The following is a 20,193-nucleotide window of genomic DNA, read 5'->3' on the forward strand; positions in this document are numbered from 1 at the left end:
GGTTGAACCAGCCGGTCCGGTTCTATTTTCAGAACCATGATTCTTACATTTTCCCCACCAAATAAGAAATTTTGCCCTCAAAATTTTAATTACCTTAGAAAAGCTTGGGATAATCTTTTCGCATCTCAGATTCTAATTCCCAAGTGTGGTCTTCTACTCCCGCTCGCTCCCAAGAAACTTTAACCAATGGAACATCCTTTCCTCATAGCTTCTTCACACTAGTGTCATCGATCTTCACTGGAGTTACTTGGAATGTCAAGTTTTCCCTCAGCTCAACCGACTCAGGCTCCAATACATGAGCCGTATCCAATGTGTACTTACGAAGCTGTGACATGAGGAATACGTCATGTAAGTTAGATAGATGAGGTGGCAAAGCAACTTGATACGCCACCAGCTCGAATCTCTTCAAAATCTCAAACGGTCCTATATATCTTGGGTTCAACTTCTTGGTCTTGATTGCTCTTCCAATCCTAGTTGTCGGTGTCACCTGAAGAAATACATGTTCTCCCACTTCAAATTCTACCGGTTTCCTTCTCTGATCCGCATAACTCTTTTGTCGACTTTGAGCAGTTAGAATCCTTGCACGTATCTTCTTAATGTTCTCAGTAGTCTCTGCTACCAAATCTGGACCCAAAACACTTGCTTCCCCCGATTCATACCAACAAAGTGGAGACTGGCACTTCCGTCTATACAAAGCCTCATACAGAGCCATCCCAATGCTCGCATAAAAGCTGTTGTTATACGCAAACTCCACTAATGACATGTATCGGTCCCAACTTCTGGGTTGATCTAAAACACATGCTCTCAGCATATCTTCTAACGTCTGAATAGTCCTTTCTGACTGTCCATCGGTTTGTGGATGATATGCGATACTGAGGCATAGCTTCATACCGAAGGCTCTTTCGAAAGCTCCCCAAAACCTTGATGTAAATCGGGGATTATGGTCCGATACTATGCTCGACGGCACACCATGCAACCTTACTATCTCCTTGATGTACAATCTCGCCAGCTCTTCCATAGAACAGTTTACTCGGATAGGCAGAAAATGAGCGGATTTGGTTAAGCGATCCACAATCACCCAAATTGCATCAAATCCCAACCTAGTCCTTGGTAAACCGGTCACAAAATCCATTGCAATTCCTTCCCATTTTCACTGAGGAATCTCAAGAGGCTGTAGCATTCCTGACGGTTTCTGGTGTTCTATCTTTACTTTCTAGCAAGTTAGGCACTTGGATACCACTGTTGCTACATCACCTTTCATCCTAGGCCACCGGAACATCTTCTTTAAGCCATAATACATCTTCGTGCTTCCGGGATGAATAGAAAATCCACTATTGTGAGCTTCCGACAACAAGTCCGGCCTCAAACTACCTACATCCGGTATGCAAATTCTTCCCTTGTATCTCCATAACCCTTCATCATCCTTAGTGAATTCTTCACGCTTTATATCACCAAGTGGTTGAAATAATTGCTGAAGCTTCTGCTCATCTTGCTGAGCCCTTTGTATTTTTTGATTTAAACGTGCTTGAGATCTGTAACTGGTTCAAACAAGCTCTTCTGGCCACTTCACCAATATCCAGCTTAAGATCCCCAAACTTATCCACTAGCTCTTCTTCCTTGATTCTCATCCAAGCAATTGTTAAAGATTTCTGACTCAAAGCATTTGCTACCATGTTCGCCTTTCTAGGATGGTAACTCAATTCGAAATCATAATATTTAAGCAATTCCATCCACCTTCTCTGGCGCATATTTAGCTCTTTCTGATCAAAGATGTACTTGAGACTCTTATGATCGGAAAAGACACTAAACCTTACTCCGTACAAGTGGTGTCTCCAAATCTTCAAAGCAAACACAAGCGCCGCTAATTCCAAGTCACGAGTTGGGTAATTCACCTCATGCGGTCTCAGCTGACGCGATGCGTAAGTCACCACATTCCGGTGTTGCATCAACACGCAACCCAGACCCTTCAAAGAAGCATCACAATATACTTCAAATGGTTCATGCAGTTCTGGTAAGATCAAAACAGGTGCTGAAGTTAATCTCCGCTTTAAAGTCTGAAAACTCTCTTCGCACTCCGACGTCCATACGAATGGCACTTCTTTCCTTGTCAATTTTGTCATCAGTAAGGCAATCCAAGAAAATCCTTCAATAAACCTCCTATAATATCCGGCTAAACCCAAGAAGCTTCTGACTTCCGTCACCATTGTCGGTCTTTCCCATTCCATCACCGCTTCCACCAGAGAAGGATCTACAACTATTCCTCCTTTACTCACCATGTGGCCTAAGAACTTTACTTCCTCCTTCCAGAACTCGCACTTTGACAATTTAGCATACAACTTTTGTTCCTTTAAGATTTGCAACACAATCCTCAAGTGTTCCTCATACTCCTTTGCCGTCTTAGAGTAAACTAAGATGTCATCTATGAAAATCACCACAAATTTGTCCAAAAAGGGACGAAAGACTCTGTTCATATTTTCCTGAAAACAGCATGTGCATTTGTTAACCCAAAGGACATCACTGTAAACTCGTAGTGTCCATAACATGTTCTAAATGTAGTCTTAAGGATATCATCCTCCTTCACCCTTATCTGATGGTAACCGGATCTCAAATTAATCTTAGAAAACACTCCAGCTCCTTGAAATTGATCCATTAAGTCATCTATCCTTGGCAGCGGATACTTGTTCTTCACTGTCACTTTATTTAACTGTCAGTAATCCACGTACAAACGCATCCCTCCATCCTTCTTCTTTACCAATAAAATTGGCGCTTCCCACGGTGATACACTCGGTCGAATGAACCTCTTATTCAGAAGCTCTTCCAACTGAATCTTTAATTATACCAGCTCTATCAGAGCCATTATATACGCCGCAATCGACACTGGTCTAACTCCCGGCACCAATTCAATTGCAAGTTCAATTTCCCTTTGAGGTGGGAACCCAGGGATATCTTCCGGGAACACTTCTGGAAAATCTCTAACCACTGAAATCTGACTTAAGTTCTGGGCATCACCCAACGCATTAGCAGCCAACAGAATATAACCCTAACACTCCTACCCACTACAATGCACCATTACAAAGTTCAGGTAATACCTCATAGCTACCACTGCTCCCTTCTCTCCTTCCGGCATAAACCAAATAGTCCGTTCAAAGCAATCTAACAAAACCCGATTCTTCGATAACCAATCAAACCCTAAAATCATTTCCAATCCAACCATCGGCAAACAGATCAAGTCATGCAAAAAGTCTCTTCCCTCAAGCTTGAAACCTACTTGTCTACAACCTGACCTAGTCATAACTGTTTGATGTGGAGTATGTACATGTTGATCAAAAGGTAACTCTAATACTTTCAAGCCTAATTCCTCAACTTTAGCAAATGAAATAAATGAATGCGAAGCTCCAGTATCATATAATGCAACTAAGGATTTATCACCTATTAGACATATACCTTTCATCAATGGATCCGCCTTAGAAGCATCCTTGGCATTCACAACAAAGACTCGACCTTGATGCTGACTCTGGCCCACATTCTGATTTCTCCCATGAGTGCAATCCCTCGCAATGTGGCTAGATAACCCACAATTGAAGCAACCACCTAAGCCAATCTTGCATGAGTCATAAGGGTGAAAACGTCCACAACGATCACAAAGTATGTTTTAGTATGTTTTTAGTATGTTTTAATTAGTTTTTATTATATTTTTATTAGTTTTTATTTAAAATTCACTTTTCTGGGCTTTACTATGAGTTTGTGTGTTTTTCTGTGATTTCAGGTATTTTCTGGCTAAAATTGAGGGACCTGAGCAAAAATTTGATTCAGAGGCTGAAAAAAACTGCAGATGCTGTTGGATTCTGACCTCTCTGCACTCGAAGTGGATTTTCTGGAGCTACAGAAGTCTAATAAGCGCGCTCTCAATTGAGTTGGAAAGTAGACATCCTGGGCTTTCCGGAAATGTATAATAGTCCATACTTTGCCCCATATTTGATGGCCCAAACCGGCGTTGCAAATCAGCTTCAGAATTCCCGGCGTTTAACGCCGAAACTGGCACAAAAATTGGAGTTAAACGCCCAAACTGGCACAAAAGCTGGCGTTTAACTCCAGGAAAAGTCTCTACACATGAAAGCTTCAATGCTCAGCCCAAGCACACACCAAGTGGACCCCAGAAGTGGATTTTTTACTTCATTTACTCACTTCTGTATACCCTAGGTTACTAGTTCACTATAAATAGGATATTTTGACATTGTATCTTTACCTCATGACACATTACACGTTTCTTATTGTATCTTCTACGGCATGAGTCTCTAAACCCCATGGTTGGGGGTGAGGAGCTTTGCTGTGTCTTGATGGATTAATACAATTACTATTGTTTTTCATTCAATCACGCTTGCTTCTATTCTAAGATATCACTTGTTCCTCAACTTGATGAATGTGATGATCCGTGACACTCATCATCATTCTCACCTATGAACGTGTGCCTGACAATCACTGATGTGTGGAAAACGATCCGACACAAAACTCACCGGCAAGTGCATCGGGTCGCATCAAGTAATAAAACTCACGGGAGTGAGGTCGATTCCACAGGGATTGAAGGATTGAGCAACTTTAGTTTAGTGGTTGATTTAGTCAAGCAAACAAGTGTTGGTTGTGTGAAATTGTGTTGACAGGAATTAAATTGCAGAGAATGTAAAGGGGAGTGGGTGATTTGCAGGAAATTAAAGGGAACAAAAAAAAAGAAAAAGAACTGAATCTTAATGTGCAAGTAATGTAAACTGCAGAAACTTAAATTGCAAGAAATGTAAATTGCAGAAACTTAAATGGGTTAGGGATATGGGATTGAAGAAATTAACCAAGGAAAGTAAAATTCAACAAACGGAAGAGTAGAAGATGGATTCAATTAAACCAGATCTTAAACAAAAATGAAAATCAGCTTGGTGTAGCAATTAAACAGTGAAGTTTAAAATGAAAATTCCAGATCTCAGGACTCAAGAGACTAGATAACTAAGTATAGATCTCAATGCCTTCCTAGATCCAAGTTCTGAAAACAATTGCAAGAGAATTGAAGATCAAGCAGTGGAATAAAGGAATCAAATATCAATTTTTCAAATGTGCAGTAGCTCAAAACAGAGAGAGATCTCAAGGTGAGATTGAGACATAATTTTCTCAATTCTCAACACCCAAGACTCAAGTAAAGCTTTGCAGAAAAGAAAACAATAAAACCCAGAGGAAGAGAATTCAATTCTCCTCCCAGAAACTCTCTAAAATGCAAAGTAAGCTCTCCTCCATAAGCACTATAAAAATTCTAAAAGAAAAGCTCTCTAAAAATTCTAAGAAGAAAGCTCCAAAAAGAAAAGCTCTCCAAAAACTTCAAATCCTAAGCTATTTATACACTTTCTTCAAATGATCATTAAGCCTTGATTTGGGCCTTGGCCTTGATGGAATTGGGTTAAATCATGCCTCTGTTGCTTGCTCTTGGTGTTGGGAAGAAATCAATTCTTGAACCGGGCCATGTAGCTTTCACGTTTGAGCCAACGTTTGAGGCAAATGTTGACTCAAACGTGCCATGTGAACAATTATGCAGCTAGGCCCAAAATGCTGTCATCCACGTTTGGCTCAACGTTTGAGGTCAAACGTGAGCTCAAACGTGGCTCCCCCATGCTCCCTTTTTGGCCAACATTTGGCCCAACGTTTGAGGCAAACGTTGGCGCAAACGTGGCTCATCAATCATCATCAATTAGGGGTCTCTTCCTTGCTAAGATATAGCCAACGTTTGACCTCACGTTTGAGGCAAACGTTGGCACAAACGTTGCATGCTTCTAGGATGCCATTTTCCTTCATTTTGGCGCCAACGTTTGACCTCACGTTTGAGGCAAACGTTGGCGCAAACGTTGCCTTCCTCCCTTGCTTTCTTTCAACCAACGTTTGCCTCAACGTTTGAGGCAAACGTTGGCGTAAACGTTGAGGCTTCCCTGGGCTTTCTTGATCTGCTTCTCACGTTTGAGTTAACGTTTGAGTCAAACGTTAGCTCAAACGTGAATCCCTCTTTTCAAGCCTATTCTTGCAACCTTCTTCCAAACTTTATTTCACCTATCATTAATCAACAATTGTATCAAAGCTATGGCATAATCATGAGAGTTATTCTTCTTCTTGTCATGTGAGCAATTATGGTGCAAAAACTCATGAAAATGCATCAATTTATCCATGGTTGATTGAATCAAAGGAAACATGAATTTCAACCCAATTGGCTTACTTATGGCTTAAGAAAGTGCACAAAACTAAATGAAAACAAAGGAAAAAGACTAGTGAAACTAGGCTAAGATGACTTGTCATCACAACACCAAACTTAAAACTTGCTTGTCCCCAAGCAAGAAAAGAATTTAAGCTCAAAATTTCTGTCAGATTAGAATGGATTGAAGAATGACATGTAATGCTCTGTGAGTGAAGTGATTAATTGACAGTGGAGTGAACTCTGAATCATATGTTTATGCAAGGGCTTCAGTGTTTACTAGTCCCCACATCTTGGAAGTCTTAGGTCTTAGGAATTTCACCCAAATGATACTGTGGAGATCTCTTTATAGATAATCACCTTGAAGCAGTTTATGATTTCTGTGTCTTGGCCTTGACTCTAAGTGTCATGTCTCAAAGCGGCTCTTTAGATAAGCTTTCAATCAATACTCCGAAACCAGTTGGTTTTAAGGTATTAGGTGTTAAAGCACCCCTGAGGATTTACTTGCTCAAGCCTCTCTCTTTGACACAATTCGACCACAAGCATTTACTAGGCTAGTAACTCTTTGAGTTCTTGTTTCTTTTTTTTTTACCTAGTAATTGATGCTCAGAGCCTTGGGCCATGTTCTTTTTATTTATTATTTTTTTTGTTTTCTTTTGCTGCTTCTTGGATCAAAAGATGTTTGAGAATCTCCACAATACTTCTTTGAACTCTATTTCCTGCCTATGAGCTCCCATGCAGGTTTTCACAAACATGCAACCTCAATACGCATTCATACAACCAGAACCACCACTTCACTTAATCTTTTGCTTACCTCAAGATGAATTTTTGATTCCTCAATCCTTTTCTTCAAAGAAATGTTTTCTATTTATATTTTTCCAATCCTTAAGTGCAAGCAATTTTCAAGTGTATGGTGCTATGATATACCAAACATCTTAGTTATTGAACTACAAGGAAATTATACTGAACAGGGACACAATATCACTTCCAATCATAACAGTTTTGAATAAAAGACAGTCACTTAACAATACAACCTGTTGGAGTTCACTTGCTTCACTCCTTCTCAGCGCCATTGTTGATCTTTGTATCCCTCTTTGTCTCTTTGGTTGATGGTGCTTAATCCTTTCTTAGATTCAAGTGACTGCCTACAATAAACTTTGAAAGTTGCTTGTTCCCCAAGCACTCTAAAATGGTTAGCATGCATGTATGTTTGTGGGCTCTTAAACTTAGATTGGTGTGCAAACACCAAACTTAGGTCCTTGCCTTATATAGCAGTTTGTTCATATGCAAAAAAAATACATGTGCTCTTAGTAAGAAAACACACTATAAACTAGAAAAGCAAGCTATGAACTAGAGAACAGACTTCGAACTAAAAACTAAACAGTTGTTAAGTAGCTTCTCTGGTGTTTGGAGCTGGCACTGATTATCCAGAAGGTGAAAATGTGTTTTCAAATGAGATTTTTGGTGGAACACCAAACTTAGCATCCTTCACTCTTCCTCAAATTATTTTGGTGTGAAACACCAAACTTAGCTCCTTGCACTATAGATAAAACTACTCTACATTTTTATTGAAATAGCTATGAAAAGAAAACTACCTCAGGTTGGGTTGCCTCCCAACAAGCGCTTCTTTACTGTCACTAACTTGACATCTTCCATTCTATGATTATGGAGGCTGAAGATCACAGTGCCTTAGCTTATCTTTCTTTACTGTGAATTTCCTTCCGGTTTCTTCTTTGATGATCTCTATGAGTTCTCGTGGAAGGATTCCCAGTCACAATATAGTGATCAAACAGCTGTGGAGACACCTTTGTGGATTGAGTGTTTAGTAGCACTTTATCCCCTAGTGCAAATTTTTCAGTAGGGATTTTCTGTTTCTCTCCAATTCTATCCTCTGTCCCTACTTGTGAAACTTCTTTGTTGTGTTTTTCTTGGTTGGTGCCCTCTTTCTCCCTCATTTGTGAAAACTGCTTAGCCAACAGCAATACGTGTTCTTCAAGCTTCTTAAGCGCTTCCTCATGGTGTTTGGTCTCCTGGACTTGAATTTCCATGAGTTTTTCCATCATCGATTCTAAGTCAGTGATCCTCTTAAAATGGTTTAAATGTATGAGATGGGTTGGTGGTTGTGGAAAACTTTGTGAAGGAATCCCACATGTATTGTGCGGGTAAAATGTAGGTGTCGCAAAGGTATTCTGTGGATTTTGTGGGTTGTTATGAGATTGAGGGTGCATGTTTTGTGAGCATTGGTTTTGTTTGGCATTATTGAATGGGTGACTTTGGTTGTTTGTGATCATGGGTTTGCCTATATTGGAACTCCTTTGTTCCTGATGTTGATATTCCCCTATTCTTAGATAAGAATGTGGCTTCCATGGTGGAAATTGTGCATTCACTGTAGTAGAATGTAGAAAATCAATTTGTCTAGCTATTGACTCCAATTGTTGCTGAGTTTGATGGTGTAGCTGCTTGTTTTGATTCATGACTGCCTTCACTCTTTCAAGATTCATCACTTCCTTTTCTGAAATTGCATTCTGTTGTTTCTCAATTGAGTGTTGATTATTGACTCTTTTGTCATTGAACTCTGCAGTTCCTTGGCCGGTTGCTGTTGCTTTGAGTAGGCCATCTGAGAAGTAATCCACCGCTCTTTTTGTTTCTGAGGTTAATCCTTCATAGAAAGCTTGGAAACCCACTTTGTCACTTGCTTTCTTGTATCTTTCCCATGCTTTGAACAATGGTTCTTCCTCTTTTTGTATGAATGGATGTATTTCCTCTTTCATCTTGATGTTTTGTTGGAATGAGGAGAATTTGGCTAGAAACTTGGCAACCAAATCATCCCAACTAGTGATACTTCCTTGGGGAAAGGTTTCAAGCCATTGTGCTGCTTCATCCCTCAGTCAGAAAGGAAATAACAAGAGCTTATAGGTATCATGATTTACACCATCGAGATTTACAGCACCACAAGTCCTCAAAAAAATGGATATGTGCTGTTTAGGATCCTCCAATGGATTTCCACCATAGGAGCAATTGTTCTTGATTAGTGTAATGAGTTGCAGCTTCATGTTGTGGTGTTCTTCTTTCTCAGAAACTCCTTCTTTAATGATAGCCTTCCCTCTGGCCTCTCTTCTTTCCTGTGACATATAAATCAACAAACGGAACACACAGTGGTACTTTTGAAAATTGAGTGTAGTCAGTTGAGACAAAACTTCAAACAGTTAGTGGGTTAGTAGAAGCAAATCCTCAAACAGTTAGTGGGTTAGTCAAAATAAAGAAAAAGTGCTTGATCTAAACTACCACGTCACTTAATCATTGTCAATCTATTTCAATCCCCGACAACGGCACCAAAAACTTGATGTGCGGAAAATGATCCGACACAAAACTCACAGGCAAGTGCACCGGGTCGCATCAAGTAATAAAACTCACGGGAGTGAGGTCGATCCCACAGGGATTGAAGGATTGAGCAACTTTAGTTTAGTGGTTGATTTAGTCAAGCAAACAAGTGTTGGTTGTGTGAAATTGTGTTGATAGGAATTAAATTGCAGAGAATATAAAGGGGAATGGGTGATTTGCAGGAAATTAAAGGGAACAAAAAAAAGAAAAAGAACTGAATCTTAAAGTGCAAGTAATGTAAACTGCAGAAACTTAAATTGAAAGAAATGTAAATTGCAGAAACTTAAATGGGTTAGGGATATGGGATTGCAGAAATTAACCAAGGAAAGTAAAATTCAACAAACGGAAGAGTAGAAGATGGATTCAATTAAACCAGATCTTAAACGAAAATGAAAATCAGCTTGGTGTAGCAATTAAACAGTGAAGTTTAAAATGAAAATTCCAGATCTCAGGACTCAAGAGAATAGATAACTAAGTCTAGATCTCAATGCCTTCCTAGATCCAAGTTCTGAAAACAATTGCAAGAGAATTGAAGATCAAGTAGTGGAATAAAGGAATTCAAATATCAATTTCTCAAATGTGCAATAGCTCAAAACAGAGAGAGATCTCAAGGTGAGATTGAGACAAAATTTCCTAAATTCTCAACACCCAAGACTCAAGTAAAGCTTTGCAGAAAAGAAAACAATAAAACCCAGAGGAAGAGAATTCAATTCTCCTCCCAGAAACTCTCTAAAATGCAAAGTAAGCTCTCCTCCATAAGCACTATAAAAATTCTAAAAGAAAAGCTCTCTAAAAATTCTAAGAAGAAAGCTCCAAAAAGAAAAGCTCTCCAAAAACTTCAAATCCTAAGCTATTTATACACTTTCTTCAAATGATCATTAAGCCTTGATTTAGGCCTTGGCCTTGATGGAATTGGGTTGAATCATGCCTCTGTTGCTTGCTCTTGGTGTTGGGAAGAAATCAATTCTTGAACCGGGCCATGTAGCTTTCAAGTTTGAGCCAACGTTTGAGGCAAACGTTGACTCAAACGTGCCATGTGAACAATTATGCAGCTAGGCCCAAAATGCTGTCATCCACGTTTGGCTCAACGTTTGAGGTCAAACGTGAGCTCAAACGTGGCTCCCCCATGCTCCCTTTTTGGCCAACGTTTGGCCCAACGTTTGAGGCAAACGTTGGTGCAAACGTGGCTCATCAATCATCATCAATCAGGGGTCTCTTCCTTGCTAAGATATAGCCAACGTTTGACCTCACGTTTGAGGCAAACGTTGGCACAAACGTTGCATGCTTCTAGGATGCCATTTTCCTTCATTTTGGCGCCAACGTTTGACCTCACGTTTGAGGCAAACGTTGGCGTAAACGTTTCCTTCCTCCCTTGCTTTCTTTCAACCAACGTTTGCCTCAACGTTTGAGGCAAACGTTGGCGCAAACGTTGAGGCTTCCCTGGGCTTTCTTGATCTGCTTCTCACGTTTGAGTTAACGTTTGAGTCAAACGTTAGCTCAAACGTGAATCCCTCTTTTCAAGCCTATTCTTGCAACCTTCTTCCAAGCTTTATTTCACCTATCATCAATCAACAATTGTATCAAAGCTATGGCATAATCATGAGAGTTATTCTTCTTCTTGTCATGTGAGCAATTATGGTGCAAAAACTCATGAAAATGCATCAATTTATCCATGGTTGATTGAATCAAAGGAAACATGAATTTCAACCCAATTGACTTACTTATGGCTTAAGAAAGTGCACAAAACTAAATGAAAACAAAGGAAAAAGACTAGTGAAACTAGGCTAAGATGACTTGTCATCAACCACCTCCGTTCTACCTTAGATTGAGTGAATATCTCTTGGATCCCTTAATCGGAATCTTCGTGGTATAAGCTAGAATTGATGGCGGCATTCAAGAGAATCCGGAAGGTCTAAACCTTGTCTGTGGTATTCTGAGTAGGATTCAAGGATTGAATGACTGTGACGAGCTTCAAACTCCCGAGGGCTGGGCGTTAGTGACAGACACAAAAGAATCACTGGATTCTATTCCAACCTGATTGAGAACCGACAGATGATTAGCCGTGTTGTGACAGAGCGCGTTGAACATTTTCACTGAGAGGATGGGAGGTAGCCATTGACAATGGTGAAACCCTACATACAGCTTGCCATGGAAGGAGCCTTGCGTGTATGAAGAAGAAGACAGTAGAAAAGCAGAGATTCAGAAGATAGAGCATCTCCAAAACCTCAACCTGTTCTCCATTACTGCAAAACACAAGTATTTATTTCATGTTCTTTTACTTTTCACAATTAAACCTGAGAATTATTAATATCCTGACTAAGAGTTACAAGATAACCATAGCTTGCTTCAAGCCAACAATCTCCGTGGGATCGACCCTTACTCACGTAAGGTATTACTTGGACGACCCAGTGCACTTGCTGGTTAGTTGTGCGGAATTGCAAAAGTGTGATTGCAATTTCGTGCACCAATTTTTTGGCGCCGTTGCCGGGGATTGTTCGAGTTTGGACAACTGACGGTTTATCTTGTTGCTTAGATTAGGAATATTTTATTTTTGTTGGTTTAGAGTCTTTTATTTGATTTTAGTTTCATATTTTAAGTTTGGTGTCTTCTTTGTGTTTTCCTTTAAAATTTTCGAAAATTTGTGTTTGATTTTCTAAAAATTTTAAGTTTGGTGTCATTTTGTTGTTTTTCTCTTTCCTCACTTCAAAAAAATCAAATCTCTTTCAAAATCATATTTTTTTTAGTCAAGTCAAAATTCTAATTTCAAAAATTGATCTTTTCAAATCTTTTTCAAAAATCAAATCTTTTTAATTTCTTCAATCATATCTTTTTAAATTGCTAATTCCAAAATCGTTTTAATTAATTAATTAATTTAGCTTTCAATTTGCTTTGATTTTATTCTCTTTTGGTTTTTGAATTTTTATTTATGTTATTTTATTCGGTTACACTTAATTAAAAAAAATATATAATAATAATAAAATAAAATAATATCCACATCATCTCCCTTTCTCCATCATGGACCTAAGTGGAATTGAGCAGTCCAGAAGGACTCTGGGGTCATACGCTAACCCCATTACAGCTGCATATGGTAGTAGCATCTGTATACCTCCCATTAAAGCAAGCAGCTTTGAGCTAAATCCTCAACTCATTATCATGGTGCAGCAAAATTGCCAATATTCCGGTCTTCCACAGGAAGAACCTACTGAGTTTCTGGCACAGTTCTTACAACTTGCTGACACAGTACATGATAAAGAAGTGGATCAGGATGTCTACAGATTGTTACTGTTTTCATTTGCTGTAAAAGATCAAGCTAAGAGGTGGTTGAATAACCAACCCACAGCAAGCATAAAAACATGGAGACAGTTATTAGACAAATTCCTGAATCAATTTTACCCTCTAAAAAGGATGACACAGCTAAGGCTGGACATCCAAGGCTTTAAACAAGAGGATAATGAATCCCTTTATAATGCCTGGGAGAGGTATATAGGTATGCTAAGGAAATGCCCCTCTGAAATATTTTTAGAGTGGGTACAGTTAGACATCTTCTATTATGGGCTTACAGAAAAAGCTCAGATGTCTTTAGACCACTCAGCTGGTGGATCTATACACATGAGGAAGACGATTAAAGAAGCTCAAGAGCTCATAGATACGGTTGCTAGAAATCAACATTTATACTCAAGCAGTGAGTCCTCTATAAAAGAAGAAGCTATGGCAGTAACTACTGATCCTAACCCTCAAGAACAGATGGTTGAGCTTAATCAGAAATTACTCATGATGACAAAACAGTTAGCAGAATTTAAAGAGATGCTCCAAGAAACTAAAACTGCTAACAAGAATATGGAAGCACAATTAAATCAGACAAGACAGCAACTATCTAAACAGATAACAGAAGAATGCCAAGCTGTTAAATTAAGGAATGGGAAGACATTGAATGTATCAACTCAAAGCAGTAGAAAGCTAAGAAAGGAACAACTGACAGAGGATGACCCACCAACTACCCAAAATCCCTCTGAGGACAGTAAGAGCCCAGAGAGGAATGATTTGGCGTTCAAACGCCAGAAAAGGGTAAGAAAGTGGCGTTAAACGCCCAATGGGTAGCCAATTCTGGCGTTCAAATGCCAGAAAAAGGTTGCAATCTGGCGTTAAACGCCCAAAAGGCACCCAATCCTGGCGTTCAAATGCCATAAAGGGGTCAGACACTTGCAAGTGCTGATAACAACCCCCTTAAGCAGGTTCTCCAACCACTTCTGTAGGAAATAAACCTGCAGCAACTAAGGTTGAAGAGTATAAAGCCAAGATGCCTTATCCTTAGAAACTCCACCAAGCAGAACAGGATAAGCAATTTACCCGCTTTGCAGACTATCTCAGAACTCTTGAAATAAAGATTCCGTTTGCAGAAGCACTTGAGCAAATACCCTCTTATGCTAAGTTCATGAAAGAGATCTTAAGTCATAAGAAGGATTGGAGAGAAACTGAAAAAGTGTTTCTCACTGAAGAATGTAGTGCAGTCATTCTGAAGAGCTTACCAGAGAAGCTTCAAGATCCAGGAAGCTTTATGATACCATGCACATTAGAAGGTGCTTGTACCAAGACAGCCCTATGTGAACTTGGAGCAAGTATCAATCTAATACCTGCATCCACTATCAGAAAGCTTGGGTTGACTAAAGAAGTCAAACCAACCCGGATATGCCTCCAACTTGCTGATGGCTCCATTAAATACCCATCAGGCATAATTGAGGACATGATTGTCAAGGTTGGGCCATTTGCCTTTCCAACTGACTTTGTAGTGCTGGAAATGGAGGAGCACAAAAGTGCAACTCTCATCCTAGGAAGACCCTTCCTAGCAACTGGACGAACTCTCATTGACGTCCAAAAAGGGGAATTAACCCTGAGAGTCAATGAGGATGAGTTCAAGTTGAATGTTGTCAAAGCTATGCAGCATCCAAACACATCAAATGACTGCATGAGCACTGATATTATTGACTCTTTGGTAGAGGAGGTCAATATGACTGAAAGTCTCGAATCAGAGCTAGAGAACATCTTTAAAGATGTTCAGCCTGATCTGAAGGAACTAAAGGAAATAAAAGAAATTCTGAAAATTCCTCAAGAAGAGGATAAGCCTCCTAAACCCGAGCTCAAGCCACTACCACCATCCCTGAAATATGCATTTCTGGGAGAAGGTGATACTTTTCCAGTGATCATAAGCTCTGCTTTAAATCCACAGGAAGAGGAAGCACTAATTCAAGTGCTAAGGACACACAAGACAGCTCTTGGGTGGTCCATAAGTGATCTTAAGGGCATTAGCCCAGCAAGATGCATGCACAAGATCCTATTGGAGGATGATGCTAAGCCAGTGGTTCAACCACAGAGGCGGCTAAATCCAGCCATGAAGGAGGTGGTGCAGAAAGAGATCACTAAGTTACTAGAGGCTGGGATTATTTATCCTATTTCTGATAGCCCCTGGGTGAGCCCTGTCCATGTTGTCCCCAAAAAGGGAGGCATGACAGTGGTTTATAATGAAAAGAATGAACTGGTTCCTACAAGAATAGTTACAGGGTGGCGTATGTGTATTGACTACAGAAGGCTCAATACAGCCACCAGAAATGATCATTTTCCTTTACCATTTATAGACCAGATGCTAGAGAGACTAGCAGGTCATGAATACTACTGCTTTTTGGATGGCTATTCAGGTTACAACCAAATTGCAGTAGATCATCAGGACCAAGAGAAAACATCATTCACATGTCCTTCTAGAGTGTTTGCCTACAGAAGGATGCCTTTTGGTCTGTGTAATGCACCTGTAACCTTTCAGAGGTGCATGCTCTCTATTTTCTCAGATATGGTAGAGAAATTTCTGGAAGTCTTCATGGATGACTTTTCAGTATTTGGAGACTCATTCAGCTCCTGCCTTAACCATCTAGCACTTGTTTTGAAAAGATGCCAAGAGACCAACCTAGTTTTAAATTGGGAAAAATGTCACTTTATGGTGACTGGGGATTGTCCTTGGGCATAAAATTTCAAACAAGGGAATAGAGGTGGATCAAGCTAAAGTTGAAGTAATTAAAAAATTACCACCACCTACCAATGTTAAGGCAATCAGAAGCTTTCTGGGGCATGCAGGATTCTACAGAAAGTTTATAAAGGATTTTTCAAAAATTGCCAAACCTCTGAGTAATCTGCTAGCTGCTGACACGCCATTTATCTTTGATAAGGAGTGTCTGCAGGCGTTTGAGACTCTGAAAGCTAAGCTGGTCACAGCACCAGTCATCTCTGCACCAGATTGGACATTACCATTCGAACTAATGTGTGATGCCAGTGACCATACCATAGGTGCAGTGTTGGGATAGAGGCATAACAAGCTTCTACACGTCATTTATTATGCTAGCCGTGTTTTAAATGATGCACAGAAGAATTACACAACCACAGAAAAAGAGTTACTTGCAGTGATTTATGCCATTGACAAGTTTAGATCCTATCTAGTAGGATCAAAAGTGATTGTGTACACTGACCATGCTGCTCTTAAATATCTACTCACAAAGCAGGATTCAAAACCCAGGCTCATAAGATGGGTGTTGCTTCTACAAGAGTTTGATATAGAAATAAGAGACAGAAAAAGGACAGAGAATCAAGTAGCTGATCACCTGTCCCGTATAGAACCAGTAGCGGGAGCGCCCCACCCTCCTACTGAGATCTCTGAAACCTTTCCGGATGAGCAACTCTTCACCGTTCAGGAAGTACCATGGCTTGCAGACAGGAAAGGGAAGAAGCATGAAAAGCTTCTCTCAAAACAGAGTCAAACAGAGCCCCCACAGTCAATCTCTAAGTTTGGTGTTGGGGGGCCACAACCAAATTCTAAGTTTGGTGTTGAACCCCCACAGTCAAACTCTAAGTTTGGTGTTGGGAGGTTCCAACATTGCTCTGAGTATCCGTGAGGCTCCAAGAGAGCCCACTGTCAAGCTACTGACATTAAAGAAGCGCTTGTTGGGAGGCAACCCAATGTTATATTTATCTATTTTCCATTGTTATTTTATATTTTCTGCAGGTTGATGATCATGTAAAGTCACAAAATCAATTAACAAAGCAAAAACAGAATGAAAAATAGAAAGAAAAACAGCACACCCTGGAGGAAAAACATGCTGGCGTTTAAACGCCAGTAAGGGTAGCAAATGGGCGTTTAACGCCCAGTCTGGCACCATTCTTGGTGTTTAACGCCAGAAAGGGGCACCAGACTGGCGTTAAACGTCAGGAAGGGGCAAGAAGCTGGCGTTAAATGCTAGAAATGGGCACCAGCCCGGTGTTTAACGCCAGAATTGGCATAAAGAGCATTTTTGCTCGCCACTTGGTGCAGGGATGAATTTTCCTTGACACCTCTGGATCTGTGGACCCCACAGGATCCCCACCTACCCCACCACTCTCTCTCTTCTTCACCCATTCACCAATCACCTCAACACCTCTTCCCCAAAAATCCCTCACCTATCAAATCCCACCATTCTCTTCACCACTCACATCCATCCTTCATAAAACCCCACTTACCTCACTTCTTCTTCTCTCCTCTTCACACCCTTTCATAACACTCTTCCCCAAAATAACCTCCATCAATCACCTCCATTAATCCTCCAAAACCATCATACAACCCACCTACACCCACCCACTCAAATTCAAACCATCACTCCTTCCTTTTCCCACATCATAACCACCTAACACTCCCTTGGCCGAACCACTCACACATCTCCATCTCATCTATTTTCTTCTTCTTCCTCTACTCCCTCTTCTCTTCTTTTGCTCGAGGATGAGCAAACCTTCTAAGTTTGGTGTGGTAAAAGCGTTGCTTTTTGTTTTTCCATAACCATGTATGACACTTAAGGCCAGAGAAACCTCTAGAAAGAGGAAAGGGAAGGCAAAAGCTTCCACCTCTGAGTCTGGGAGATGGAGAGATTCATCTCAAAAACTCATCATTAAGAAAAGGATGGAGCAAACAAGAGCTTGAGGAAATTCCTCATCATGAAATCCTTGAGATGCCTCAAGGGATGCACTTTCCTCCACAAAATTATTGGGAGCAAATCAACACCTCCCTAGGAGAATTGAGTTCCAACATGGGACAACTAAGGGTGGAGCACCAAGAACATTCCATCCTCCTCCATGAAATTAGAGAAGATCAAAGAATCATGAGAGAAGAGCAACAAAGACAAGGAAGAGACATAGAGGAGCTCAAAAGCACTCTATAAGATTTTCAAGAGGAAGAACAAGCCGCCATCACTAAGGTGGACCCGTTCTTTAATTTCCTTGTTCTTTATTTTCTGTTTTTCGAATTTTTATGCTTTATGTTTATCTATGTCTGTGTCTTTATTTCATAATCATTAGTGTCTTAGTGTCTATGCCTTAAAGTTATAAATGTCCTATGAATCCATCACCTCTCTTAAAATGAAAAATGCTTTAATCACAAAAGAACAAGAAGTACAGGATTTCAAATTCATCTTTGAAACTAGTTGAATTAGTTTGATGTGGTGACAATACTTTTTGTTTTCTGAATGAATGCTTGAACAGTGCATATGTCTTTTGAATTTGTTATTTTAAGAATGTTAAAATTGTTGGCTCTTGAAAGAATGATGGAAAAGGAGAACTATTATTGAGGATCTGAAAAATCATCAAATTGATTCTTGAAGCAAGAAAAAGCAGTGAATACAAAAAAAAGCAAGCAGAAAAAGCCAATAGCCCTGTAAACCAAAAGGCAAGGGTAAAAATAAAAAGGATCCATGGCTTTGAGCATCAGTGGATAGGAGGGCCTACGGGAATAACATCCTGGCCTAAGCGGCTAAACCAAGCTGTCCCTAACCATGTGCTTGTGGCGTGAAGGTGTCAAGTGAAAACTTGAGACTGAGTGGTTAAAGTCGTGATCCAAGGCAAAAAGAGTGTGCTTAAGAACCCTGGACACCTCTAATTGGGGACTCTAGCAAAGCTGAGTCACAATCTGAAAAGGTTCACCCATTTATGTGTTTGTGGCATATATGTATCCAGTGAAAATACTGGAAAACAGAGTGCTTTGGGCCACGGCCAAGATTCATGAAGTAGCTGTGTTCAAGAATCAACATACTTAACTAGGAGAATCAATAACACTATCTGGATTCTGAGTTCCTATAGAAGCCAATCATTCTGAACTCCAAAGGATAAAGTGAGATGCCAAAACTGTTCAGAGGCAAAAAGCTACTAGTCCTGCTCATCTAATTGGAGCTAAGTTTCATTGATATTTTGGAGTCTATAGTATATTCTCTTCTTTTTATCCTAATTGATTTTCAGTTGCTTGGGGACAAGCAACAATTTAAGTTTGGTGTTGTGATGAGCGGATAATTTATACGCTTTTTGGCACTGTTTTTAGTATGTTTCTAGTATGTTTTAATTAGTTTTTATTATATTTTTATTAGTTTTTATTTAAAATTCACTTTTCTAGGCTTTACTATGATTTTGTGTGTTTTTCTGTGATTTCAGGTATTTTCTGGCTGAAATTGAGGGACCTGAGCAAAAATCTGATTTAGAGGCTGAAAAAGGACTGCAGATGCTGTTGGATTCTGACCTCCCTGCACTTGAAGTGGATTTTCTAGAGCTACAGAAACCCAATGAGTACGCTCTCAATTGCGTTGGAAAGTAGATATCCTGGACTTTCCAGCAATGTATAATAGTTCATACTTTGCTCGAGATTTGATGGCCCAAACTGGCGTTGCAAATCAGCTTCAGAATTCCCGGCGTTTAACGCCGGAACTGGCACAAAAATTGGAGTTAAACGCCCAAACTGGCACAAAAGCTGGCGTTTAACTCCAATAAAAGTCTCTACACATGAAAGCTTCAATGCTCAGTGGTGGACGAAATTGTGATAAAAGAGTTTCAGGCACTGGTAGAGAAGCTCACAACTCCGTTCAACTAACCAGCAAGTGTACTGGGTCGTCCAAGTAATAAACCTTACGTGAGTAAGGGTCGATCCCACAGAGATTGTTGGTATGAAGCAAGCTATGGTCACCTTGTAAATCTCAGTTAGGCAGATTAAATTGGTTTATGGGTTTCGACAATAGAAATAAGAAAATAAATAATAAAAAGGATAAAATACTTATGCAGATTCATTGGTGGAAATTTCAGATAAGCGAATGGAGATACTGTATGGCTCAAGGACGCCTGCTTTCCCACTTCTTCAACTCAATCCTTCTTACTCCTTTCCATGGCAAGCTGTGTATAGGGGTTCACCATCAGCGGTGGCTACTTTCAATCCTCTCGGGAAAATGATCCTATGCGGCTGTCACTCGCACGGCTAATCGTCTGGAGGCATCACCCATGGTTGATGGCTACATCCCATCCTCGCAGTGAAAACTACGCTCACGCACTCTGTCACAGCACGGCTAATCACTGGTTAGTTCCTGCGCCTACTGGAATAGAATCCCTTGATTCTTTTGCGTCTATCACTAACGCCCAGCACTTGCAAGTTTGAAGCACGTCACAGTCATTCATTACCGGAATCCTACTCGGAATACCACAGACAAGGTTAGACTTTCCGGATTCCCAGGATCCTACTCGGAATACCACAGACAAGGTGAGACTTTCCGGACCCTCAT

At 40.1% G+C, this 20,193-nt stretch overlaps 1 protein-coding gene across 1 annotated transcript in view; it reads right to left on the minus strand.

Moving 5' to 3' along the window:
• Window positions 1-1,484: 1,484 nt before the first annotated feature.
• Window positions 1,485-20,193, minus strand: part of LOC140184863 (uncharacterized) — a 29,166-nt gene continuing 10,457 nt past the window's right edge. The window contains exons 2-6 of the mRNA XM_072238054.1: window positions 3,445-3,601; window positions 3,280-3,363; window positions 3,101-3,189; window positions 2,840-2,998; window positions 1,485-2,477 (exon numbers count right to left, since the gene is read on the minus strand). Of these exons, the coding sequence (XP_072094155.1) occupies window positions 1,485-2,477; window positions 2,840-2,998; window positions 3,101-3,189; window positions 3,280-3,363; window positions 3,445-3,601 (1,482 nt within the window). The remainder of the gene's footprint in view (window positions 2,478-2,839; window positions 2,999-3,100; window positions 3,190-3,279; window positions 3,364-3,444; window positions 3,602-20,193) is intronic.

Source organism: Arachis hypogaea, chromosome 5 (genome assembly GCF_003086295.3).
Source record: "Arachis hypogaea cultivar Tifrunner chromosome 5, arahy.Tifrunner.gnm2.J5K5, whole genome shotgun sequence".
NCBI classification, from domain to species: domain Eukaryota; kingdom Viridiplantae; phylum Streptophyta; class Magnoliopsida; order Fabales; family Fabaceae; genus Arachis; species Arachis hypogaea.